Source organism: Hippichthys cyanospilos, chromosome 4 (genome assembly GCF_059441005.1).
Source record: "Hippichthys cyanospilos isolate Australia breed blue-spotted pipefish chromosome 4, RoL_Hcya_1.0, whole genome shotgun sequence".
NCBI lineage: Eukaryota > Metazoa > Chordata > Actinopteri > Syngnathiformes > Syngnathidae > Hippichthys > Hippichthys cyanospilos.
The window spans coordinates 14,538,333-14,566,248 of NC_142372.1; the positions used below are offsets into that span (position 1 = coordinate 14,538,333).

The 27,916-nt window shown below is 38.6% G+C and overlaps 2 protein-coding genes and 1 long non-coding RNA gene across 5 annotated transcripts in view; 2 read left to right on the plus strand and 1 right to left on the minus strand.

The window, feature by feature from the left end:
• Positions 1-38: 38 nt before the first annotated feature.
• Positions 39-27,906, minus strand: scml2 (Scm polycomb group protein like 2). 2 transcript variants are annotated; one of them, XM_088412247.1, is made up of 15 exons: positions 27,553-27,906; positions 27,261-27,331; positions 23,871-23,944; positions 23,658-23,723; positions 23,327-23,397; positions 21,715-21,949; positions 19,994-20,082; positions 19,670-19,913; positions 10,973-11,283; positions 9,326-9,455; positions 9,037-9,243; positions 7,735-7,908; positions 5,764-5,979; positions 3,347-3,498; positions 39-3,145 (listed from the first exon to the last, which is right to left on the minus strand). In XM_088412247.1, exons 1-15 carry the CDS (start codon positions 27,556-27,558, stop codon positions 3,020-3,022), a joined length of 2,172 nt encoding a protein of 723 aa, XP_088268373.1. In that variant the 5' UTR covers positions 27,559-27,906; the 3' UTR covers positions 39-3,019. The 2 variants fall into 2 exon arrangements, with proteins under 2 accessions (XP_088268373.1, XP_088268372.1); XM_088412246.1 differs by lacking the exon at positions 27,553-27,906 and having other exon boundaries at positions 27,261-27,503.
• Positions 5,607-11,530, plus strand: LOC148424729 (uncharacterized). 2 transcript variants are annotated; one of them, XR_015865276.1, is made up of 3 exons: positions 5,607-5,841; positions 7,727-9,767; positions 10,446-11,530. It is a non-coding gene; the product is annotated as an uncharacterized LOC148424729 (long non-coding RNA). The 2 variants fall into 2 exon arrangements; XR_015865277.1 differs by having other exon boundaries at positions 5,677-5,841; positions 7,727-10,764; positions 10,984-11,528.
• The window catches only part of cdkl5 (cyclin dependent kinase like 5), a 38,399-nt gene continuing 37,863 nt past the window's right edge, over positions 27,381-27,916 (plus strand). Inside the window, exon 1 of the mRNA XM_088412245.1 lies at positions 27,381-27,644. The gene's annotated coding sequence lies outside the window, so the exon portion shown is untranslated. The remainder of the gene's footprint in view (positions 27,645-27,916) is intronic.

Genomic DNA, 27,916 nt, shown 5'->3' on the forward strand with positions numbered 1-27,916 from the left:
TTTATGGTGTGAATGCATATCAAACACACATTATTGAGTGGAGTGTAAAAAGTTTATATGTACACACAAGATGCTGCAGGGCATTAAATGACAAGGCATTTCCAAATATACATACTGTGGATGATTATATTGTAGCTCTATGGTGTACTATGAACACAAACGCTACTGTAAAGAACTTACTAGAACCTGAGTTTCATGTTAAAGCCAGATGGTTTCAAGTATGAACTGTGGTTACCACTATAGAGAACAACAGTGTTAAAAGGCTTTCTGACACCTAAACAAAAACAAAAACCGAAACAAACCAGCATACAGAAAAAGTAATGACTCCACCACCACTAATGATGCTGTCATTTTTGACAGAAAAAGCAAACGCTTACACTTGATAGGCTTTCATCATCGTATCGAATCAATCGCAAGTGGACTATTTTGGTTGTCTTGTAGTAAGAATGTTTCGGTTCATCTCAGCGAGTTTCATCAATTCATGCACAAAGACGAGGGGAAAAAAACAATTCTTGTCTAGGTGTGAGTGAAGACGTGGTTGATGTCACTGTGGGACAAAATCACTCAATTGGGATAAAAATGGGAGTCACAAAGGAGAGGCTTCTAACTACCACAAAAGTTTGTGTGGTGGAATACTATTAGCTCAGCTAAAACACACACACACACACACACACACACACACACACACACACACACACACACACACACACACACACACACCGCCAGAAAGACTCTTAACTCTTACTAAATGAACACGTAATCATCTAAAACACCTTCTAAGACAACCACAACAGTCCAGCTGCAATTAATCCAAAGAACTGAGCATCCAGTATCCTGGAGGAAAAAAAAAAAAAAGAATATTCACAGGCTTGATACACTTTATTATACAATAAAATGATTAAGCATGTTTTGGGAGAAACAGCGCCTTCTGTCACTGGAACACTTTTTGTAGAACAATGGCAGTAAAATACCTGGCCTTTATTTCTATGTCAACAACTTGCAAGGTCGCAGCCATCATGTGTAAGTGTGCAACTGTCAAAAGATAATACATTGAAGGTCAACTTCAAGGTGAGTCCGTTGAGCTCACGGAACAGAGACTAGGAACACATTTTCTGCAATTACAGCATATAAGTGCGATATCGTCAGCGAACTGATGGATTCAACAGTTTTCAATGATGGTCAGTTAATTCAAACAACCCCCACCCTGATATTCGGACACCTCCCCGTCAAGGCCGAAGGACTCCAGTACCTTTATTTTATGACATTCTAAGAAGCGATCGGTCAGAAACGTTATTGCATTGATAAGCGAACGTCACAGTGTTGTGTTCGCTGTCAGTGTCCAAATGTTGAAATTGCAAAAGCTACAGTGTTTGTCTGAGGTTAAAACTATGTCATGTACAGCCTGCCGATGTTCATGCTAAGGCAAAAAAAGGACTACAAATACATGCTTCTGCACACATATTGAATACTAATTACACTTAGGCTAATGATCAAAAATATACTGCTTTAAAGTAAACGTTTGGTAAAATAAAATTGAAAAACGATATCAGAGCAAACAATGCTGAGGTCATAAGCAAATGTCCTCCCTTGAAACCAGTACCATAGATCTATAACTTGTATTTCTGATGACTTATTTCTGAAAACTGAATGTGATGTCAGCACTACAAAGTCAACCATTTTGAACCCATGTAGAGGTGTCCAAAAGCTCAAATAGTATCAAACCAAGAATTCTAGGACCAAACTGAAATTCTTTTTAAATGTATTGAAACTGAATAAAAGCAATGCATTTATGTTGTTTTTATCATACTATTACATATTTTGTGTTTTATATGATAACAATAATATTTAAATATTGCTCATTGGTGTCTTTCTGATTTGTTCACTATCTTGACATAGCACAAAGGAGGGCTGAACAATTAATCCAATTTTAATCGTGATCATGATATCTACGATTAATTAAGATGATCCTCTGCGATAACCCTTAAAAAGACGGCTACCTACATGTCAAATCAAGCACTTTGTCACTTACTTACTTCAAAAAGAAAAAGGCAATAAATAGATATGTCTGACCAAATTTGATTAATAATCGTGATTTTAATATTGACCAAAATAATCGTGATGATCATTTTGACCATAATCGAGCTGCCCTAGCACAAAATTGAAGAAATAATCATTATGACCACATAAAAAGTGGTGCCTTGAGATACAAGCTTAATTTGTTCCGTCACCACACTGAGTAAAATCATCATCCCTATTGAAATGAATGGATATGGCATTAATTTGCATAAGCCTGTCTTCTTTAAAAAAAAAAAAAGGCATTAAATTGTGTAATGTGTTTAATATTTTTTTTTAAATAATAACCAAAAAATGTAATTTATAAAAACATGAATACAATGAACATTTTTGCTTCATTGGAAAGTGTGCAATTCCTGAGCGGGCAGTACAATCCCAGACATACATCAGTAGCTGTAGCTATGTGGCTGTTTTAAATAAACATTTACTTTGATAAGCGGCAACTGGGCGCAGCATTAGAATACAAAAATTAACCATAGCTTATATGTCCAAGAACTCGCAAAAACTAATCATGGCATAGTTTGGTTACTCGTATCACAAATATAAATTAGTGATCTTAGCAGTTGTTAGCGGGGTTGCGACCCCCCACTTCTCATGCTATCCCTTTGGCGCCACCCTTTTGTTATTTTTAGTGTAGTCGGTGGGATTCTAAAAGAATGGACGGCAGACTGCAAATTGTCCACTGGCTTGTTTGGACACCCCTACATTAATGGTGATTTTTTTTAATTTTTGGTCCTAAACATCCAATTGTTAAGGTTGGGGGGGGGGGTCCTACATTAGCCTGCAGACTGCTCAAACTCCCCAACTGTACATACAGTATGTACAGTAAGTACATAAACAGTGCAAAGACGGGTGTCATGGAGGTTTCTGTCAGTGTCGCGTCCCTGTCCAAGAAAACATACTTGAGTATATGTTTGCCACTGAGAGGAGACCAAATTGTTGCTGTTTATTGTTTGGTCTGTTTCAGCTTCTCAATGTGATGACAGAGTTTGAGCGCGGGGCCCAGCTTCAGTCCCATGTACTTCATAATGACGTCGCTGCGCAGCAGCATCAAAGCCTTGCCGTCAATTTCCTGCAGGGACAGCAACACATGTGTTTAGCAGGCGGCGAGACGGCAAGCACGGCATGTCAGGATACAAACCTGAAAGGCGCTGCTGACCAGACATTCCCGTGTGTGTGCGCGTACCCCCATGTAGTATTATTCATTCCAATTACTCATAATAATTAGTATGGAGATTTTCTCTGTTGTAAAGTTAAAGAGGTAAGTACTCACGTGTTTTCTAAACAGCTCCACATGTGGACCTAGAGTATGTGGGTCAGCCTCCTGGACGAACCGGATCACGTCGTCAACTGACCAGGAAGACGCATCGTTCCCTGAACTTTCCTTGTCTTGTGTGGCGTGGTCTGGGCCTGTTGTTGAACTAGCTGCCGAAGAGAAGAAGGCATCGATCACCATGCCTAAATTACCGTATTTCCCGCATTATAAGGCGCACCGGATTATAAGGCGCACCCTCAATTAATGGCATATTTTAAAACTTTTTCAATCACAATATAGTAATACTCAAAGCAATAACAATAATGACTCTAAACTCTCAATAGCATAACTCAATCATCATGTCAATATGATCAACCTTGTTCAACTGTAAACACATAAAAGAAACAGGTAAAGCTTACTTTATCAGTTCATTCCCCATCAACGAATCCCAATCTCAATATTGATCCATATATAAGGCGCACCCGATTATAAGGCGCACCATCAGCTTTTTAAAAAAAATAAGGTTTTTAGGTGGCCTTACAGTGCGGAAAATACAATAGGCTTGCAAAATTCCAAAAAGTTGCAAACTCCCTTTAAGTTGAATGGAACAGGTGGAAAAAACAAAACAAAACTGAAGGTTTGTTCTAACTGAGGATGCAAGTACAGTTGATATGAGTCCAATGTCCAGAAAAAAAGCAGAAGCTAGGTTTGGGAAAAATTCAGGGAGATAATGATATTTTGTGTGCGCGTGTGTGTGTTGGGAGGGCGGGGCTCTTTTCATCCTACAATATGAATGGGACTTTTACAAAGTATTTCTGGATGTAGCAAATGATGCACTTTTTGATATTTGTGAAGGAGTTGAACAAGGGAGATGAGGACTCCAATGTTAACATTTAGTTCAATGAAAAATAAGATTAATGCGCAAAATGCATAAGACGTCATGATTTTCATTTCTATGAGATGCATGAATGTCTGCTTGTGATTGGATCCATATTTTATATTTATGCTTGCAAATGCTAACTCTTGAAAATAGCCTTAACTATTCATGAGTACCCATGAATGATGATGAACAATGTCTAATTTGGTGATATTTTGATTGAATCCTGATGGAAATGAACCATTTACAACACAATTTCCATAATATTAATCTTATATAAATCCCTGTTTTTGTTTTTCAAAATTTTGAATAAAATGCCAATAGTGTCTCTAGCAAAGTCTCCACCATAACACTTGCTCCTCTGTACTTCACTGTAAGAACCAACCGTGTAGGAAGTATTCGCTCACCTTCTCTGCGCCTTACAAAGACAGCGCGATTAGAATCAAAAATCTTAAAGTTGGACTCGTCCGACCAAAGGCCGGATTTCCAGTGATCTAATGTCCATTGTTTGTGCTCCTTATCGAAAGGTATCCTCTTCCTCTTGATGTTCTTCCTTAGAAGTGATTTCTTTGCAGCAATTCGAGCATAAAGTCCAGATTCGCGCAGTCTTCTCTGGACAGTTGAGGTTGAGATGCGCGTGCCACTTAAACTCTGCGAAGCATTTAGATGGGCACCTATCTGGGGTGCTGTCAACTTGCGATTTCGGAGGCTGGTAACGCGGATGAACTTATCCTGCGCAGCAGAGGTAATCCGCGGTCTTCCTTTCCTGGGTCGGTCCTGAAGCGACCCAGTTTCATCGTAACGTTGGATGGTCTTTGTGACTGTGCCCGGGGATACTTTCAATGTTCTTGAAATATTTCGGACCGACTGACCTTCATTTCTTAAAGTGATGATGGACTGTCGATTTTCTTCGCTTAGTTGAGTAGTTTTTGCCATAACGCGGATTAGAACAGTAGCCAAATTAGCCCTCAGGGTATCCTGACTCTATCTGTTCACCTACACACAATTAAGAGGTCAAGAAATTCACTTGATAATGCACAACTGTGAAATGAATTCCATTCCAGGTCATAAAGCAATCATGTACATCATAAAGCTGACTGACAAAATACTAACACGTGCACACATGTCATTAACGGTGCCCTACTTTGAAGAATTTACATTATAATACATGCTGGTTGGATTAACATTTTTAATCGACCAAACAGTTTCACCCATATTTCCTCACGATGCATGAAAATGAAGTACTAAACTACAATTCAGGAAAATGGAAAATATACATATACAAATGTACAGTCAAAAAATTGGAAACACCCTCTCAGCGAATCAAACGGGAACGCTTCACGATTTAGGTTCTTCAAAGTAATCACCTGGTGCAACGATGACAGCTTTGTACATCTTGGTATTTTCTCAGTCAGCTTTATGATGTGGATAATGCTTTATGATGTGGAATGACTTTTCGTTGCCAATTGTGCATTATCAAGAGTTAATTACTTGAGCTTCTTGACCAAATGTGTTTTGCGAGCATAAGTTTAGGACACGCTGAAGAAATTGATCCTACCTTCCACGCGTCTGTGTGTGGACACTTGTCCCAGTTCGCTTGGGTTGGAGCTGACTCTTCGTAGAGGTGGAGGCGTGTGTGAGTGTGCTGCGTAATACGGCCGTTCTCTCTTTGCCGCCCGATAGTCGGCCGCTATGTGAGGGGGCCGCGCGTTGGGAACCGAATCCTTTGCGGAATCGTTGTTAGGTGGGTTCTTTTCCGTGTGAGGCAGTGGTTCTGAAAGGAGAAATCGACATCAGATGAGCTGGGCTTTCCTAAAATGATTTGACATTAAGAGGACTTACCCCCCCAAACACATTTATTTCACAATGGACATTCCCATCACAACACTGACAAACACACAATAGAGCTGCCCTTATGGAGATTTAAAAATGTATTCAGGCAATTGTTCGATGATTGACATGTCTAAGCCATCACTGTTTGCAATACGTTCTAGACTGCCTTGCCTCCTCCCGCAGTGAAAATTTATCATGCCTAAACCCTCTAGGTGCAACAATTGACATTATTTCAAAAGTGAGTAAATATGTAAATAGTTAATACCTTAAAAAAAGAACACAGGCCTAAAATTCTGGTGTAAAAATAAATGGCTGTATTTTTGTGCACAAACAAATTTGCCATAGGGTCATTCAATGCCAAATTACCCGGTGGGTTTATTCAATTCATTATTCATTTTCATAAAACTCGGTGCACTTGTTGATAGACCCAAATCGAAACAATGTAATGGTAATGGATACTTTGACTCCTTATTGCTGCCAAACAAAACACTACATCTCTGAAACTTGCATATGTTTTTAAAGAACGTGACAGATTTTTTTTTTTTTAGAATCATGTCAAGGTGATCCACAAGGTCAATTTCAAGTTCAAATTGTGATACTGATTCAAAATCTGGACTCCTTGTTGAATTCCTTTTCCAATTGTACCTCATTTGTGAAGATTGACCCAGTACTTCTTAAAATATACAGAAAGAATTCAAGTTCTTAAACTATAAGAGCTCAAAGGATGGTACGCTGTGCCCCAAATTTGGTATGCCGTAGCTCCCAAAATTCTGCTTTGAACAGAAATGCTTAATCCAGGTCCAGAAAGTAAAGTACAGTGTTTTTAATCAACTATAAGTACCTGTGACTGGACCTGATTTTCCCATCTCTAGCTCGGAATGTCCTGATTTTTTTTTTTTTTAATTATGTGTTGTGCTATTGCTATCAGGTATGAAAAAAGTATTACAATTTTCTGATTTTTGGGGGTGGTTTGGCATTTAATAACTAATATGACAATCAATGATGATACACACCAAATATGGGGATCAGGCTGCAATGAATAAATAAATAAACCCATCATCAAACATATTTGGGCCAATTAAGAGCTCTAAGATCATGCCTGGTCATACATATATATATATATATATATATATATATATATATATATATATATATATATATATATATATATATATATATATATATATTTTTTTTTTTTTTTTTTTTTTTTAAAGATAATGACATTCTGAAGTTGTTTTTACACTATTATTGAAAAAAAGTTAAGTTGCCTCTTAATAAATGTTCGAAAACAAACAAAGCTAATGACTGAATGCAAAAAAGTTCTTGAAAGTTAAGATTAAAGTTACAATCGAACCGGACTGAACAAACGTACAGGACTTCAAAAAAAAAAATTAAGACACCAATCTAATGCTTTATTTATATTTTATGTTACGTGGGAAAATATAAGATTTTGAGTTTTTTGAAAACCTTTACTAAATGTATTCTTGTAAAAATACGAATTTGTTATAATCTAAAAATGACAATATAATAAAGTCTCAGATATTTATCCGGAGTTATGATAATGGTCAAGGATATTCTATTGCTTCGAACGTATTGTTTAAAAATCTTACTTTAATGAAAGATGTTTTTTTGTGGTGGGGAAATGAGAATGTTACATTGTATTTTGGAATATTTGTTGCTATTTTTAGGCACAAACCTGACTTTGTCCTGTCAAAGAAGCGTGTGTTTTTGCTGAAGGGGCTGAAGGGCTGCGAGCTGAACAGGCTGACACTCTCCAGGTGCTGACACATGTTCTCCAAAAACCTCAGCACAGTGGACGCACTGGAGACGGAGGGGAGCTTGACATAACGGATACCGTGCTCGGAGCGCACTGGAAGACACAACATAAAGGCGTACTGTATTAGTGTGTGTGTCCTGCGTAAGCTCACACCTGCTCACACGCAGGCTGAATGCATCCACAGTTAAAGGAAAACAGCAGATGGTCTGGGGTTAAGCGCCCTCTTTTTATCAGCACAAGCCCACAACCCTCAATCTGCACGACACCCTCCCACCCAAGCCAAGCTTGCACAAACACACAAATTAATGTCCCCCGGCCCCTCCTCATTGGCTCGTACCCTTCCCGATTGCAGCCTCTCAAGGGAGACTCAATCCCCGCATCCAAAAACAGGTTAGATTGCACATGTCACATCTGATTACAGTCCCAGCGCTCACGCCAGTCGTATTATCCCCCCCCCCCCCCCTTTTCTGTATGTGAGCAATTTCGTCCCAAAATGCATGTGCAATGTCAAAAGCCATTCATTTCTGAATGACTTCCAATTTGAGCCGGCTGATTGCGTATGTGGAGTGGGGAATGTAAAATGATTATTAACAACCCCTGCCAAGGCCAAAGTGTGGACAAATAAAATAAGAGTTAATGTAAAGCATTTGGAAACTGCACATCCGACCAGCCACAACTATACTGTAGATCAGTGCTTCTCAAATAGTGGGGCGGTGGAGGTGATGCCAGGGGGGGAATGACCCCAGGGAATAAGCTTTGTATTGCTCATGTGAAGTGTAATTGCAATAAAATAAGAATCTATCCCCTAAAATAGAACCTATCCCCTGCAATAAACACACGTTCACTTCACTCTGTATTATGTGTATTGCTGTTGAAAAAATTAAGATATTCATGTCGAAGCAAATTCTTCACATCTTTCACACTGATTTTGTATAGTGCCAATTTAAAAGCAGCATCTAAATAGCAGTTCTACTCTTGTTAAACCCAACCACACTTTCCAAATCAAGCAACACAATTTTCACAAAGCAGTGCTGGCACCAGACTACAAAGATCAATGGAGTTAAGCCTCTCAAGAAGAACAAACATCCTTCCAAATGTGAGCAATCCAATCTATTACTCAAGCTAAAGGCAACACAGCTGCTGCAACTCATTCCCGAATGAAAAGTCACAGAAGAAAAAACAAAGACTTGGTTCCATGCGTGCGCATTGAAGGCTACAGACCTCGGATGACCTCTCCTCCTGTGTGGGACTGGCTCTGGAGGAAGGAGAGTAGCACGGAGGGCTGGTACGTGCAGTCCACACAAGCTTGGACGGCTTGCTGTAATACTGCGTTGACAGGAGCTGGCCCAAAGTGGTCTGGTAGCTGTTGTACCAATTTACGGTCGAGGTGGGGGCCATAGTCTCCATGTTTGTTCACATACACGCACACTAGATGGACACAACCAGGAAAAAAACTAAATCCATGTTTTTCGATCCATTTGGAATACTAATCAGCAAATTGCTTCCTTACCTGTGCAGACTACATTTGAGTTGTTGTTATGGTGGTTGTCTACTGAGACATGGCTGGTGCTCAATCTGGTCTCTGGAGGAGACACTGGAATTGATGATGGGCCCAGGGACTGTCCCACCCGAGGCTTCCTCTGAAGAATTAGAAAAGAAAAGAAAAAAAAAAAAACCCATGAACTCTGAACTTGTTAAGTAAGACTGAATCAAAGTGTCAGTATTTAAATGACAACCATGAACGGCACACGGTGCACCACAGCTTGCATCATCACAAAGAGGTTCTTTGTAATGAACTCTTCACATGCAAATGTAGACACTTGAACCCACATTTTATCGAGTTTTTTGCATGGAACATTTCTGAATCTAAAAGCAGCATGGTTCGAAGAAGAAGAGGCAGAGAGGATCCCCACCTCAACCAACCCACAGAATAACGTGCAACGTGCTGTGCTGTGAGTAATTGGATTACATGGTTTAGTTGAACATTTTGGTGTTAAAATATTCCGTTTTTAAGCTATAGCTAACAAACAGCTTGAAGCATGTAACAAGGTTCTCAACTAACACCAATTTGGGTGTCCAGGAAGCTGAATATCTAAATGTTTGACGGTTGGGGTGGGACGATATTACTCACGACGTCATTGTTTCAATAATTTAATATTTGCTTTAATACAATTTCTGGAAACAGCATATTTTACTTCTATTTTTGAATTATTTAACATGTTTTTATATTTTCATTTTTTATTAATCTGTTTTATTCTACATTTCAAAGTCAATGCTGTCAATGCTCAATATTCTTAAGAATTACGTTATTTGCACTTCAAAGAATGATTAATTCGATTTATATTGTATTAATAGCAGCGGTAAAAAAAAAAAGTTTAACCAAGATAGTCTTTGAGAAAATATATTCTTCAAAAACAGTGACATTGCGACATGTCTTACTATGCCTTTCAAATACAGAATGTTAAGAGCTGATGAGCTCCAAAAGTCTATCCAACAGAGCTTCACGCAACAATAGTTTTGAGTAAGTTAGCAGTCTTGAAGAATTGATATAAATAAAGGGTTTTGATGTTGGGTGCACTTGTGAAACAAAGTTCATCTTGAGCTCCATGTAAGAGTCTTCATTTCTCCAGCACGATGTCCTTCCATTGCATCTCGTGATAGCGAAAAGGTGACTTAGCAGGTACTACCAAACCATATCAATACTTTTAGACGCATTTCTTCATTGTGTATCGAGTAACATGCTGTTGCGGTTATGTTACTCTTCCAAGGGTAGTCATCTTCGGACCGGATCAAATTGGTTTGAAATGGAGGTCTTCGGAGATGATTTACTGCTTGTCTTACTTGTGATATCATTATTATGCATTTGAATTAATGTTATTCAAACATGGCCTGTTTTGAGTTTTGCTTTTTTTTTCCCCAGGAAAAATAACCTGAACACGGAGAAATAAGGTCATATTCAAACAAATGTGTGTTTATAGTTTTAAGTGTTTTTTAATCTACTGTATGTGTGTAACGCATGTGGGAGGGGTGAAACTATTTTTCTGCGATTGCTGTTGTGCTTTTAAGTAACGGGTATGTCAGGACGGCATACCCTGTGAGAAATTAAAAACGTATCTTTCCATGATGATGAAAACAAAAGATGGTAGAATCATGTCACCTTGCTCCCAGGCTTGGGTCCTCTCTTCCTGTGTGGTCTTGGGGCCAGTTGAGTGGTCCTGACAGGGCTCTGTGACGCTCCATTGACCGCTGCAGCTGCTGCAGCTTCAGCAGCGGCCTTCAGCAAAGCGATAGTCTGCGACTTTGGGCGGCGACCTCGGACACCCTTGCGGACAGGCAGGGGAGGCAAAGGGTTGGGCAGTCGGTATGAAGTCTGCATGGTGGACGAGGAGGAGTTGGAAGTCGAGCGACGTGTCGTGAGGGAGGCTGAGGAAGACGAGACGGGGGCGAGGAGAGCACCTGGAAGTGTGACTGGAAAAAGAAGAGATTTAACTAAATATTATACTGTTCTCCCACTTGACAAAATTGAAATGGATCTTTTTATTTAGATTATGGAAATTACATGCTTTGAGTCAAAAAGAATTGGCAGTACAAACTAGAGAATTGCATGCTTGGACTTGAGGTATTTACAATACATATCTCGCAAAATAAAAAATACAGTATTGGTCGTAAGAACCACGAAAGTCTTTGACTGTGAGATTCTGAATTGCGTCAGGGAGGACCTGGCTCACAATTTCTGATACAGTTCATCTCAAATGTGTTTAATACATGCTTGAAGGGCATGTTTGATCAATCAGTAGAGAACGCCAAGAAAACAATCATTTAAGGAGCACAGCTGCCTTGATTAGACTAGATGACAGCTCGACAGTTTAGCCCACACTACTTTTAAAAGCTTTTTTTCAACATGTAACATGTTTTGTTACTGTGACTAAAGGTGTGCTGTTGCACAGACGAGATGAAAAAAAAATCTTCTCACTATTGGAATCCAACTGGAATTTTGTTGATATCTTCAGAAACAACTCTGATTAGTATGTCGTGATTAGGATTTGAACTGGCATTAGAACAAAAGTTGGTTTCATCACATTTTTGGCAAATGACAAAAAAAAAACACGCACATACTGATCTACAACATATAATAGAAGAAAATGGCACCATGTAGAAATTTTACATAATTTGCTGCAGCATCATATAAACACATTTGAAGATTAGTTAAAAGACAGGAATATAGAAAACGAGCTCAATAACTCCGTATGTTTTTAATTCAAACTCATTGTTAGGAGGGTGCCCAAGGGCCCATCAGTGAATGTGAATGTTCTCAAAGGGTCACGGCTTTTATTTAAACCTCACGGAGAGGTGTTATGAAGGGACTAAAAGCTGCTTAATTGAGAAAGGAGTAGAAGTGGGAGTGGAATCATGCAGTGTTTTGTTCCGGGTGTGGGGTTACAGCTCAATTGCTCACCGGGAGCAGTCACATGTGCAAGCAGAGGAAAAAAAGCCTTCATGCTTACTCACGGCATGAAATGATCTTTATGCCATTAAGGTATCTGATATTTCTATGCAAGCGGGCATCTTTGAATTTTGCAGCAATCATATATATTTAAAATAGATTATTTTACTTACTGTGCTATCAATTGGATACAAATTTGGCAATATTTAAAAAAAAAAGTTCAGGTGAGAGGCAGTTATTAATAATGTTGTCCACTTAAGGATTTGCTGACCTCATGTTTCCTGAAAGATATTATGTACGTATGTAGTACAATTATCTTCACCTCGGACCTGTTGAATGATGTGTCATGTGAATTTAGGCTTGACTGTTTGGAGCTCAGTTTAGCGGCTGAACAATTAACCTAATCAAATTGCAATGCATTCTATTATAGATTAATATAAGAAAAATGGGCATATTTTGAGGGTCTGTAGGCATTATATATATATTTTTTTTATTTTCAACATTATCACAAATAAAGAAGAGGTTAAGAATAAGGTACATTGAATTAGGTGCATTTGCATTGAATAAGCCACATTTTTAGGCAGAATTGCGAAGCTGTCATAGTAAACGCGCCAAAGATTTAGTTTTTCGTAGGGTAACAAGTCCAACTTAATTCATCCTTCATCAGCCTTCATATTTGCACTGGCCTAATCTATAAAATTAAAACATTTATGAAGAATAAACATGATATTGCCAGTCCAACATTATACAGGTTAATATTGCTTGTGTTTAAAAAATACACTAGTACATGGGAAAAGGGCCATTAAAATAACCATAAGATTGAGAAAAACAAATAATATCAGTACACTGTTCTAATTCTATTCTTTTTCAAAGTTGTACAGATCTACTAAGAAGAACAATGGGTGCAAGCATCACACATCCCATTCAACATAATGAACATATGGCCCTGATCATGACTATATCATTCCAACTCGACCTCCTGACCCGTGTAACACAGCCTGAGGAAGCATGTGAGATTGTGTGCAAGTGTGTGTGTTTGCTCGCACATTCATCAGAATGAGGTCGCTGAGTGTGTCGGCTGTCTGGAGAGTGGGGGAGGGGCCCAAAAAGAGTTCCTCCTCATCTAATTACACTGTCCCCTTTCACAAACTGAGCTTCCTCACATCATCAGATGAGTCAACCACATGCAAATACACACGCACACAGTGAATACTTTAAAGGTACTGAGAACCCCCCCTCAAAAAAAAAAAAAATGTAGCTGCATCTGTCCTGATTGATACGCATGTCTATAAAACACTCACCATTGGTAAATGAAAGTGCCTAACAATGTGAGTAGAGCGAGGCTCAATCTTGCCTTAACTACTTCCTGATGTTCTACCCACGCGATCAAAAACAAATGGGGCTCCAAATACCCAACTAATAAAAACAGCTCAAACTACAGACATTTGCAGCCGAGTGGAGGAAAATAATTTACAAGTCGGGATGCTTACAAGTTATATTTATTTGCATTCAGATAATCATCTTCAAATACCCAAAGCCACTAAACACTGAAATTTAGACGAGAAAGTAGCATTTCCTGAATCTGACGTGGATTATTAACTGATTTTGCTGTATTCAAAGGTGTTTGGCTGCAATCACGAATATACCGTATCAGTGAGTGCCAGTCATGAAAATGCTGAAGAAACAAATGTCTTGCTAGAAAGAAGCAGTTAGTCAACACAACAAAAATATATAAAGAAAAAAAAACAGACATAAGCATCAGAAAGTTTCTGCAAAGCAACATGCTCACCAGGAAATGCCTTCAAAAAGTCAGAGCTGCAGCTGCAGCTTCCAGAATAGTGATAGTAACAGCCGTGGTATTAGCGGTAATGACTGACAGCTTCCTGTTCCTTTCTTTGAAACAACGCTCCGTTTAGAGATTTGTTTTGGTTTTTTTGTCACCCGGTTCCAGTCCAAACTTTCTCCACTGCCCAATCACCCTCTGCACTTCATGGCTTCAGGTACGGTCATCCCGCTGCCTTCGCACTTACTCGCGTCTGTTTTGAGTCTACAACAAAGCCCACTCGACTAGCGCTTGTTGAAGCGTCCCTCCCAATGAATGAGAAGTGGGGGGTGGGGGGTGCATAAAGGCTAGGGAGGGGTGAGGAGCAAAAGGAGTGGGTGGGTGTGGTGAATGGCATTAGGGGTGTTGAATCCTTTATTTGTGTTATCTGTACGGCATATCAACAGTCTGCATCAGTCACCTGCCTCTCAGTGGGTCTAGGGGAGATGGGGGCAGTGTCAGGGGAAAAGGGGTTAACGCCAGGGCTCCTGGGAGAAAACGGGGGGGAAGGGTGGGCAAAAGGTTCAACTGGATGAGAAGCATCTTGAGTGAAACTCATAGTAGGAGCCGCTGTGAACAGAAGCATGCTTTCACTCAACACAAACTCATACTGTGACGACTCGGATGGGGGTCCCACCTCGCTGTAACCCGAGCCTTTTCAGACATTTTCAGATGAAAGATTGCCTGGACAAACGTCAGGAAATAGTGGCATGGTCAGATATCAGGCTGTGTGCAGAACAATGGGGGGCTCAGCAGCCGCAGGAAACCTGACCAAAAAGTCCCTGATATCTTCATCTGGCTCCAATGGACAAACAGCACTTGGGTGTCCAACAGTCCCTTGACTCTTTTAGTCATCCTTAAGAGGCCAATCTGACTTTTTGGGATGAATCCTCTATAAGGTTGACGGAATTCTTTGATATTGCATGATTATGCGATGCCATGGGTAGTAACCACAAAATTCCACTTCCACAAATTAGACATTGTAACATGAAAGAATCCTCTTCAATGCCCAACAACAATCCTGACATTTTAACATAAAAGAATGATCTTCTACGTTCACGATTGAAATTAGGGAAGCACCAAATATTTGGGCAACGAAAGTTGACTCAAGGCGAGCCAAAAAAGGAAAAATATCTGCGTTACGTCACACAGCAACGGCATATTATGAAGGCCAACTTCAAAATAAACACACAAAATAAAACATGAAATAGCCAAAGAAGGCTTTAAGTTTGAAGTTAGTATGGCGTGATTAGCAGAGCGGCTAGCTTGATGACTCCATTTTAATTGCTATCGCATCACAGAGCTACCAACAGCAACACACTGCTATTAAAAAAAAATCCTATTCAATTGCTGATTAAGGATGCTGATAAACCGTTAATTAATTACGCAGTCGCTGTATGAGATGGCACAAGTCTCCAGCATTAGCGCAAGTCCTATGTATGCCGTTCACGTGCTGCAGTCAAACGCAGTCAGACATTTCAAATTCAAGACAGAAAAAAAAGGTCTGTCAATGCATTAAATGTTAATAGCTGCAAATATCTAACTCATGTGTGCTTATCAATCTAGAAAAGATGACCTACGTATATCAAGGCGATGATGGGGTGAAATCACTTTGATATTTGACTTGTTTCACTAATGGTCCATCTATTGCAATACCTAATCAAATAATTAGGCTTCTGTCTTCTATTCTAGTGGTTGATATGTCAACGAATCAAAATAAAGAACAAACTGGCTTTTGTATACAAATATCATAACATTCTACAAATAAAAGTTACACATTCAAATGAGTTTCCTTTAAAAGGGTGATAAAATGCTGAACAAGGCTAATATTCAAAGCCATAATATATAGTTTTGTTTAATTTTCATTGATCAATTACATTTGCAGGATGCTGCACATTGATGCGATTTGAGAGCCAATCTATGGAAATGGGAATTGTGTAACAGTATTACAACAGTTACAATGATGATGTGTACAGAAAAATACAGAATGTGTAATTCTTTGATTTATTTTAAATTTGACTGTAATCCTCAACTGGGAATGCTGATAATACATATTAAAGCTTCTGATTGGAAGAAAATCTATGTCAGGTAAGCAAGTTGTGCTGTAAAATGTAAATTCAGCAAATAATCATTTTTAATTATTTTCAACTATCAAATGTCTGCTGATTTGAACAAAAACAGATTTTTTATTTGAACCCTTTTTGAAAGAAAAGGTTGATTTAAAAACATTAAAATTACAAAGTAAAAAATTGACAAATTATTCTGCGTTAATTAGTGAATATGCAAATATTTACGAGCAAAAACATCATTTGCATTATAATTTGGAAGATGGTTGGATACATGAATGTTGCAAAGCAGAAGCCTGACAAAGCTGTTATACATGATTCCATGCGCTGTATGAAAACACACAAAATGTTCTCATGTTCCAAACCTAAGACCTAACATGCATTTCTTTTATTCAAATATACAAGACACTTCCATTGCATTCTTGTCAGTGTTCAAAGATTGAAAATAGGATTGCAACCTACCTGAATATAAAGGGAAATATGTTGTGTTTTTTCAACGAAATATGAAAAAAAAAGTCTGCATGACTATTTTTGAATTCAACTCTGTATTCTGATCCAATCTGAAAATCCCAAAAATAGAAATGGCTCAAGCCCATGATTATTGAAAGACTGCTTTTTTTTTTTAAATGAATAGATAAACCATGAGTGGCTTCTGCCAAAAATGTGCAGCACAGAACAAATAGAATGGAAGAGAATAATGAAGCGATTTTAAATGGACGTAAAGCTGATTAACACCTCAGTAACTATTAATCCAAGCCATCCAATGTGTTCACATATGCGCATACAAACGTGGCACCTGTCTAACTACGCACATTATCACCGTTTTACTGCACACCTAGTAGACACACATACACAAACATGCACACAAAGAAAATCTGTGCTAAATCCCCCACATGCAGCAGCCTGCTGATTTCTGAGTGCTCATGTACATTTGCAGTAGTGAGATGCCACATCAAGCAGGTTATGTGCAAGCGCAAGGATTAATGTAATCTGTTGGCCATGGACTACATCTAGTGCAGTCACCAACATATGCATGATAAAGCCTGAATGAAGACAGCATAAATCCAGTCTACTCCATTAAAAGGGAAAGTAAACGCACCCCAAAAAATATGTTCTTTGTACCTCAGCTCGAATAAACGCAGTATTCTGATTAGTACCTTGCCTGAGGCACACAAATGTCATCTGAAAATTACACCCATTTTTACCCATTTTAGGGTCGGTCATAGTGCCACTTGCTTTTGTCTGAAATTGACATCACAGTTGCTCAGGGCTGAAGTATTGACCAATCACGGTTTACGGATTTTCAGAATTTGGTCAAGTGATGTCTGCAAACTGAGCTGGTAATTAGAATACCGTGTTTAAAACCAGCAGAATTGAACAGAAAAGATGACTCCTTTAAAAAAACTTCCAAACAAACACATGTATTCGCCATAAGTTTCTTATTTTTCTCATTACAGAATCATATGCTGTGGTGTGAATGGCTCATCCCATATAGTATGGAATTATATTTGTGCCAAAATCATGAGCGAGCAATGAAAGATTTTGAGCGAGCAAAAATAGATATTGAGCATAGAGAAAAAAAAGTATTGGGCGTGCAATGATAAGAGTTTGAGCGAGCAACGATGGATTCTGAGCACAGAAAAAAAATGTTGCCCGCTCAAAATCTCTTTTTGCTCGCTCGCGATAGCCCTCCCTAGCGTCACATCGACCTGGGCGGGAACAACATCCATCACTAAAGACTAAAGATGACACCTTTGGCATCGTCAAGACATCACAGACACACAGACAACAAAATAAGTAAGAGTAACAACTATTTAAGTATTTTCTCTGAACACCACCAAGATGTTTTTAAAAATCAATTCATCACAAAATAATTCAAGATTTAAAGCTATTTTAGATATTACATCAGACATGTTCATGATTCAAATGATGCACTCCTGACTATTTGAATCAGCTGCATTGGACGACGGAAACATAAAAAAAAAAAAAAATGCAGTATAGGTGACCCTCGAGAACCGGGTTTGGACATGCCTGACTTACATGGACTAAATTGTTCCTTTCTCCATTGCACAGACATTTTTAGGAAGCAAATTATCTTCAAAGAAATTAATACATTTTTCCATTTCTTCAATATTTAGCAGGCCATTTCACAAATGAAGTCAATGAATGCTAGAGAAATTAAAATAGTGTGTGGTACATTATAGGTTTCATATCTTTACTATTGCTAGTGTAGTAATTCAGCATGCCTACTTCGCCTTGTGTTGTTTTCATTGTGGAGATTACTGGAACAATGAATTTCCCTTGTGAATGAATACAATTATCTCTCGGTGGACTCTATTCATCAATTTTGTAGACTTTGCTTTGTGCACAGGGGCTGGTTTTTATGTACGAGTGCAGGTTTTCACATGCTAGGACACTGGGGAGGCTCATGCTTTTTGTAATGTGCATTGAATTTGTGTTTATCATTTCTAGAGTGCTAAGATAACTTCTTGTGGATGAGTAATGTCTGAACAGCCAGATTACTGCACAAGGACATACTGATATCATGAGTACTCCCTAGGACTGGGCCGGCAGAGCGTTAGTTAGCTGCACCGTATAGTATGTTGAAATGAGTTATAACTCATGATTGTTTTTCTTAGACAAGCTCGGCTTGTATCCGGTATATTTTTTTTTTCACTTTTAAGAGAGGAAAGAATTTCAGAGCTATAAGAAGCCCATCATCCTATTCATCACGGCTTTCAAGCTTCCTTTTTTTGACTTGCATCTACACGTGGATGGTTCAATATCAGTCTCTTCACTGTCGGATGGAAGATTGTGCTTACACTGCACCCTGGTGGTAAAATGACGTAATGTCACATTTCCATGCAAGACAATAGCATGAGTCACCAAGCCTATTTAGGGTCCACTCACACTTCCAGTTAGGTACTCTGGGCCATAATAAAAACAAATAAAAAATAGATGCAATGCAGGAATTATATCTCGTTTGCTTAACATAAGAGTACCAATGGAAACATGAATAAAGCTCAGCATTTCCAAACAAAAATGTAATGTACTATGTGGAATGTTATGTTTTATGCTGAAAAATGAAATACTGTATTTCTAAAATGTATTTTCAAAAGCTCTATCCAGAAGACATCAGCAGTTTAAATGTTTATAATTACTATAACAGCTGTGTTGATTTCTGTTAGCCCACCAACAATGCTAGCAAATACACAATAGTTAATTCTCTTGTTTCATGTGACACTTTTAAAATTAACTTGCACTATGGGTGGGGTAATTTTCTTTCATTATATGGTCCCTCAATAGACTACATTGTGTGTTGTGAAAGATAAACTCTGCAATAAACAGTGGTTCGCTATAGAACCACTTGGTTAGTTTGCTCTGAATCTTACAGTCTTCAGTTAAAAACAAGAGTTTGTTGTCAATTTGCATCTAGTACAGTTGTCACTGCTGCATTAATGATGAAGAAATCCAAATGTCAATACAAAAGGCATGCCACATTAAAATGCAAGTCAGACTCACAGAAGTTTCCAGGCGGCTGTAAACTGTGTTTCGTCAGCACACACCAGCCGACAGGGAAGATGTCTCTGGAGTCGAATGGGCACCAGTAGTCAAAGGCACCTCGCCAGCCATCAAACATGACAAAGATCTCCTGACCTTTGACCTCACCCACGGTGGCTGGACAAATTAGGTAAGGGTTCTTCCTGTCTACGGCTTCCAGCTTCATACCAGGCTTGAAGTAGTTTTTGATGGGGCTAGCAGGTTCCTGAAAATGTTTTTTTAATTGGGTCCACTACACGTATATAAATAAATGGAGAGTTATGTGATTGCTCTACAAGAACCAACCTTCTTAAAAGCAGAGGCTGGTGCCATCTCTGCTCCACTCAGCGTTCGGAGGAGAAACATAGGCCACGACGAGGCATTCATTCTAAAACCTGAACACAAAATCAAACCAATACAGTATTTAATTACATTTTCATCTCATATGAGTCTCATGACAACAACAAGCATTGAAGTAAAATGTATGAATGGATAAACATTTTGATTTGATGCAAGATGAAAAATAGGCTTGGCTGTGAGCTATGATGCTAACTTGTGTCTTTACTGTAATTTTATACATACTCTATACATAAGTTAGGTACCATTTACCATTTGAAACAGAATTGAATGAAGGCAAATATGAAAAAACATTGGTGCATCATATATGCTATGAGCAACCGGTAATGCAGTTATAAACTATTTGGACACAAGCTTTTTCACCTATAGCACGTAGTTATAGTGACTTGTAGATGTCTGTCTAATTATGTCTGTCTACCCTACTCTCACACTCCTCATTTGCAGACATTTGCACTTTTATTTCAGTTCACCCAAAAGGTGTTGTGTGCATATACAGGGCTCTCATGTTGTTTAGTAACAAATGCAATCAATATGCATGAGCCTTGCTTTGTGCACTGGGACAGTCATGCTCGCACAAAAAAAGGGGCGTAGCCAGAAATGTTTGTGTGGATGCCACAGTGACATGACACCGAGGTGACGGGTGGTCAAGGGTGGCCCTGCATGCATTGTGCGTGCATCATTATTTATCATGCTATGTATAGTAAGTGCTGCATGGCATAAATAATATATTTTATTATGGAATTTTAAAAATGCAGGTAATATAAGTCATCTGTGGCATTGTATTAACAGTCTAAAAATACACATGAAAACAACAGAAAAGCACCCACTTTAAAAATAGTCGGGTTAAATATAACTCACTAAAAGGTCAAAAAATAGAACGATCCAACTTTCTGTGTTGTTTTGTTCATTCTGGGTTGTTTTGTTCAAATTCACGTGGGTTCACCGTTCAGGCATCAACAACTATGTATCATCTTCTACTCGTGGCTTCGCTGTTACACACTACAACCCATTTTCGAGCCACCGTTTGTGAGGATGTCTCTTTGAGAAATTAATAATGGGCATAATAGTTGTCCAGATCTTCACTCCCATGATCCTTTGCAGAAAACATTTGATCAATCCACTTTCCCCTTATAACATTAAAAAAAAAATTCTGAGGTGTCACAAGGGTTGGCCATGGCCACACTTGGCCCCAATGTTCGCCGCTGCAAAGAAAGGAGCCTTCACCAAACACCCCAGTCGAAAGAACAAAATTACCTCAAATCTCTTGGGGAAAGGAAGAACCATAGCGTAGGGTAGTGTATGTAGTAAATAAAGTGTAGCTGAGGATTTGACTTGGCAGGAAACCACTGGTGTTAGTAATACCATTAACAATGCATTTGCTCCATGAACGCACCCAATTAAGTAGGCCTCGAAATGAGATGGAGCTAAATGGAATCATTGCTTTTAATACTCTACAATGTGTGTGGGGATGTGAATGTGAGAGGTGGCATCATAAACCAAGGATTGTGATTGCTGGATTCAAGTGGGATGGCGTTATCTAGATGCAGTCCATTTATTAGTAACCACTTGGATTAGTTCTTACACCATATGACAGAATATGCTGCTCACAATTTCGCTCACAAATGAGTGTGTTTGCATGAAAGAGTAGGCACATCCAATTGCAGCCTCACCTAGTGGGGGCTGCAGCATGTCCCCGTTCCTTTCACAGGTGCCTATTGGTTGGATGTCGGACGAGTCCACTAGTCTCCAGAAGTCGTTGGTGTTGTCGCTCCCATCTAGACGCAGGCGTAGTCGGGTACCCATCATGCCCATCACCGTGGCGATGCACACAGAATTGGAGTTTCGAGGGTCACGAGCCTCCAGCTTCATGCCGGCCTTAAAGTCGTTGGAAGGGGGTAACCTGGACTGCAGACACAGAACAAAGAGGGAGCTTCTTTCACTGCCATGTATAGTGAGGTTAGTGTTATGGGCGTGACCAATGACCAATGTCGCTACATGCTTTAATGCTTCTAGGCTTTTTGTTGAATCCATTATTTTTATATCGTTTTTTGCATGACAAAAACACAAACGTGTTTTCTAATGCCACTAGAACGCATCCGTGATATAACTCGCATGCACACAAAAATGTCATGTGATACGCAGTGCAGTGCAGTAAACAGTCATATGATGTAGTCAGGAAAGTAAATATGGCAGTTTGCAACGAGTTTGTGCTTGACTTCTCACACCATATATGTATTTATCACTTCTAAGCATCTTTTCACCACCATTTCCTGTTCTTTCTTCCAAAATTGATTTTCATGCTTATCTGTTGTGTTTAAAAATAATAATGATATTTGCCATTTGATAACATGTAGTTTGGGTGAGCACTATGGGTATCAGAGTAACAGACATATGAAAGTGAACTAGCTTGAATTAAAAAAATAAATAAATAATAAACAACAATTGTACTGTTCAATGACGTGAACAAAACTGACCAAAGATTTTTTTAAATTACCTGCTTGAACATTTGTTTTGATTTTTTTAGACTGTATATCACCCACAAGATGTTAGCTGCTACCGTTATGTAAAGGCGGCACAAATAACACACACAAGTTCAACGAACCAATCGGCACTCATTGCGCAGCCTTTCTCCCAAGAAGTTCCAGCTACTTAGAATGTCACTGGGGAATAATATGACCAAGGTAAAGCTTGTTGGTGGAGAATGGGCACCAAATTGAATCATAACAAATGTGCAAGTATGACATTTTGAAGGATTTTTATTACTCGTCATGTTTTGTCTCTGTCTTAAGTTATTTTATGTTTTTTTTTGTTTTTGTTTTTTTTACGTCAAGCACCACAAATGTAAATTAGCTGTGTGCTAACTTTGGCACATTTAAGCAGGTATAGTGACAGTTATGCCAATGTCCCTTTCAAATAATAATTTTAAAAAGCAAAAGTTAAATTAGATGTTGTTAGCCCAATTACAGCATTAACAATATGTTAACAGTAACCTATTGACCTTTTTTCATTACATTTTTGGGTTGAACATTGGTCAGTTCAAGTACAGTATACAATGATTACTTAATGTATCCTCTGTAAATGTTACTGCTCCATGTTAGCTAAATTAGCAACAGTTTTTATATTCATACTGACCCTAACATTTACGCTAATTTGCCTGTACTTTTGATTTTTTCCATGTGGTCTTTATTAGACAGATTTTCAACAATCACAGGTAAGTCTGGAACATATAGCCTGTAATAAACGTGAGTTCATTAAGCTTCGTACTTAATCATGGTCAGATACCTGTTTGAAGCAATTTGGTGAGGCCGCAATGGATGAGGTCTCTCTCAGGTAGTCTTCCCAACTGAATGGTTCTAGCAAAAGAAAGAAACAGGTCTCTAAGTAATTACACAATGCACAATGGTGAAAAGGAAAACACCAAATAAACATTTATGCACTAAAATTCTGAAATATAAATACTGCTGCTCTTTGGTGCAATGAAACATCAGATTTTTGTGTTTATTATGTGTGCCAGCTTGTCTGAAGATCAATTAAAAAAAAAACAACAACAACAGTTGGCAAAATGGCCATTTCTAACCATGAATGAGGTCACAAAATGAAGTGGCGCACTCACCATTAGATTTGTCAAGTGCAGAGCCTGCGCCGATGCTCGGCCTCTCCTTCTTCTCCTCTTTCTGGTCTGGAATCAAATCATGACCATTTGTATCAGAAACGGTACACTCACCAGACACTTCATTAGCAGTACATGAAAACTTGAATGAGAGCCATTACTCAAAAATTCAGCTGTTATAAATATTGGTGGTGTGAAATGTTAGAGAAGCCCAACCTTTGTGTGGTGTTCGACCCATGATGGCCAAGATGTTGTCCCGCACCAACAGAGGATTTGAAACAGGCTCGTATCTGAAACACCAAACCACATATCCTGGTTATTCATACACGCTGCAGATAAAAAGAAAGAATAATGAAAAAATAACTTGGAGTGGTTACTGTAGTTCTAAAGTCCATCAATTTTTAATTGTTTAGGAAAATTTACAGCCCTGAAAAAAATACATTGTTAGTTGAGCATTCAAACCTAAAAAATAAATGTGCAACTACTGATGAATCAATACATTGCTTTGAGTTTTGTATGATGTATTTGGTTATCGGCCCTTTTTTGGAATTGTGATCACCATGGGTTTTGTACAATTCAGTATTGGATTTATTTGGGGATTGCGATCCACATTTCTATAGCCTTTTGTGTTGAGCTAAGGGCAGCAAACCCACAATAAGAAAAAAAAAAACAAGTAACTGCTAGTTTGTAACAATATCAACCATTAAAAAAACACCAATGTGCTTTTAAAAAGAGTTTTCCTTTATGAGTACATTTTCAATACCTCATCCTAAATTACTGGTAATTTGCAAATATTAAATTAAGACTAATGTAATTGTTTACTGTGTTGAATTCATTGGTTTTCTTGAATTCAGAGAATATCCAAAAAGACAATTGTGTTTTTAGGCTTTAACCACTACCAGCAACTGCTTTTAAGGGTTGTTGAAGTTGTTACCACATATTTGGAGGGCAAATAATCCAGGTAAAGTTTGACTACATTCCAAGCGTTGCTGTCAGTAGCAAAAAAAAAAAAAAAAAAGGAAACCCAAAAAAGTCATTCAAGGCAAAAAGCAAGGATTTTTACAAAAATAATCCAAAATTTTGACCGCAGAACTCTAACCTCTGCACTTCAGTGCAAGCACTCGTCCCTGTGAAGCTCTTGCGCCCTTGCAGAGAAAGCCACGGAGTGGGAAGGCGCAATAAAGATTCCAAGGTGCCATAAAAAGCCATTAAGACGTGTGGATGTGGGACATCTGCAGGCCCACATGAAAAGAGTTCCTGCTCTGCCATTGGCTCAGCAACAGACGTTTTCAGTGTTTGCACGCCTCAGTCTGCTCCACTCATGAGGGTCATGCTTAAAAGCTCAGCAGACCAGGAAGCACTTCATTTTTACAACCTCCATTTCCACTCAAGCGACCCGCTGGTCAGAGATTAGCGTTATGATGCGCTACATGCAGTCGATGAGGGGTAAAAATTGGTGGTTTCATGAACAGTTGTAATTTTTGATTGACAGGAGTTGGCAAAGGCATTGTTAGCATGGGAACGTGTTTCAGAGAGCCTCTTTCAGTGTTGAAATGATGACAGCTTTTGTGAGAAAAAAATGGTTCCTTGCAAATAAATTACACGTTTCAACCCAAAACCAAGAAACATTGAGAACGGTAGCTACAGATGGAGTAGTTTGGCATATGTAATGTGATTTCATCAAACCTGAGAAAAAATTGCGTTGGCTCTTTTTTGCATCTCCAATAATAATCAGATGAGACACCTGCCAAACTATGAGAATACCTAACTGATGCGTGCAATTTTCCCCGAAAGGGATAGTAAACTTAGTCACTCAGGCGTAAAAAGTTAATATTTTGTCAAATGTCATGGCTAAATTATTTTTATGTCAAAATAATACTTTTAAAAACACATTTTTTTCACTTGCTGTCAACTAAAAGTTTCCTGAGGGTTCAGGTAATAACGGGTAATCAAGGCTCAGCTTGTAAATATCACATGACCGAACCCAAAAAAAACAGATGAGTCGTGTTTGGATGTTACCTGAGCCTTGAGTATATGCAATCTCATTTTCAGTTGACAGCAAACAGGGAAATACAAGGTTTTAAAAGGTATGCATTGTAAGTGAAAAATTATTTAGTTATCAAAATAACTATAGCCAAAATATTAAACTTTTTAGAGCTCAAAAGGGCTAACTTTAGTATCACTTTAATTTCCAAGTTCTTGTAGACATTCTTCAATGCAATTCATTAAAAAAAAAAAAAGTAATTTGTTTATGGTCAATTATCACCAGTGGAAAAAAACTGTTACCAGTAAGCACTGAGAATCCAAATATTTGATTTAGTTATGTTGATTAAAAAAATAGTCATACCTGTCCTTGATCCTTTTTCGAGCCTTAATTACATGGTATTGCTGGTTTTTGTTTTTGTGTATATTAACTGCGTAACAGACACACTCTACACTCCACACAGCATGTAAAACTGGCACTGACGAAACAGCTTTTGTTTGAAGCAATTAAAAAAAAAAAACAGAACTAGAGGGCAGGTAATAAATGACTTATAGGGGAATGAAAGAGCAGTCAAGAAAAAATATGTTGTCAGGTTCATTCAATGATAACACAGACCACACAGCCTATGCAATTAAAAAAATTCCAGTTTGATGTTTGAAATTTGAACATGGATTCATGGGAGTCATTTATGTTATAAATTGTCATGGGAGGACTGTTTTAGATTTGCAACTCATTAAGGCTATAAGAATGTAATGACATTGATTTTGAGCTTGGTCAACAAATTTGGAAATACAGTACATAGTTATTTGTAAGTTATTTGTATTGTTTGTTATTGCCAACATTTTGAATAGTGTTTAAATATTTGTCCTTGCATTACAAGGGGAGGTTTTTTTTTTTAATACCAGTTTTTTTATTCGTTAAAGTAAACTGAGCAGACTTCAGCTCATGATTTTGCTATGCCATAACTCCGCAAGCATTGTTTTTTCATTTTTACGTACAATAAATTTGCATTTTATCTTTAAAGGTATTTCGTTTACAAATATGTACGTATTTGGTCACGGCGGTGTTACTTGAGCTAAGTGGAACATGTAAACAAGTTAATTCTGAAGCAAAGTTCATCTTTAAAAAATGACTTTGTGATGGTTTTAAACCACTAGGTAATTTATAATTTCAATAATAATCAGGGATAATTTATAATCTTAATGACTATTAGACAGAGATAGCTAGATAGATAGAGCAGTGTAAAAAGTATATGACGCATTTCCATTCTTCCCAATTTGGTGGGCGGGACTCCGCTCATTATTCTCAAGGCTAACGGCAGCTAATGTTGCAGAATTAAAAACACGCTGGATTACAAACCAACTCAGTTGGGCTCCTTTTGCTGAAAAGCGCCAGGGAACGCAACGAACACCAGCACCGCACTTTCACGGAAAGCTCACAACTGCAACAATAATAAGTGTCTTTCATCCCAGCAACATGCAGTAGTGAAAGAAAAACACATTGGCAGCACATATCCCCCGGGGTGGCAGTCGCCCTAATTCCTGCTCAAACGACGGCAAAAGAGGCGCGAGATACTTTCTCGGTAGTCGGCACGGGTCAAAACCAGGAGAAATAAGACGTACCGAGCGTTGAAGGCGCTTATTTTGATGGTGGAGCCCTCTTTTCTGTCAGATGCAGGCGGCCGCCATGTTCGCTGCAGCTCCGCGCATGTCCGTCGCCGCCACCACACGCGCACGCGCGTGCGCATACACACATACAAAGGAGAGGATAAAGGAAAGAAAACATTGCACCCGCTCAAAATGTAAATTTGGTTACGTTTTGATTTTTAATGATTCTATATGTGGTGTGAAAACGAAAAGTTATGAATGTAGTTTCCGGGTTTTTGATTCTCTCGCGGGTAAGGAGGGATGTTACCTGCATTTTTGGATAGATTACGTCATGTCTTCAGCGGGATGGCTTGGTCGGCCTTTCCACAGTACAGCGGACCGGAAACGGAACATCCAAAAGTAATTAATGTTTCCTTTTTTTAATTTTATTTATTTAAACATTTATAACCCGCGCACACGCACACACTCACGCTCCCACGAGATTGGGGCTCACACCCCCTCAGGCCCCCCAAACTATTCTCTTAGATATCAAAAGAAAAAGGGTTTCCGTGAGTGACAAATCCTGCCTACGTTGAGTCCACAACATTTCGAGTTTAAATGTTCAATTCTGACATTTTTTAATGAAAAAAAGGTTAAATATTGTGGAATTTTCGGGCCAACTGAGTTAAAAT

Bases quoted from the DNA above. Each gene is read 5' to 3' on its own strand.
- scml2 (XM_088412246.1), bottom strand. From the start codon at position 27,385: ATGCGCACGCGCGTGCGCGTGTGGTGGCGGCGACGGACATGCGCGGAG. The intron at 21,950-23,326 runs GTATCTGACCAT...CTGTGTCTGCAG, and splicing joins CACCAAATTGCTTCAAACAG to TCCAGGTTACCCCCTTCCAA. The intron at 3,146-3,346 runs GTGAGTACTTAC...CTGTCCCTGCAG, and splicing joins TGGAGCTGTTTAGAAAACAC to GAAATTGACGGCAAGGCTTT.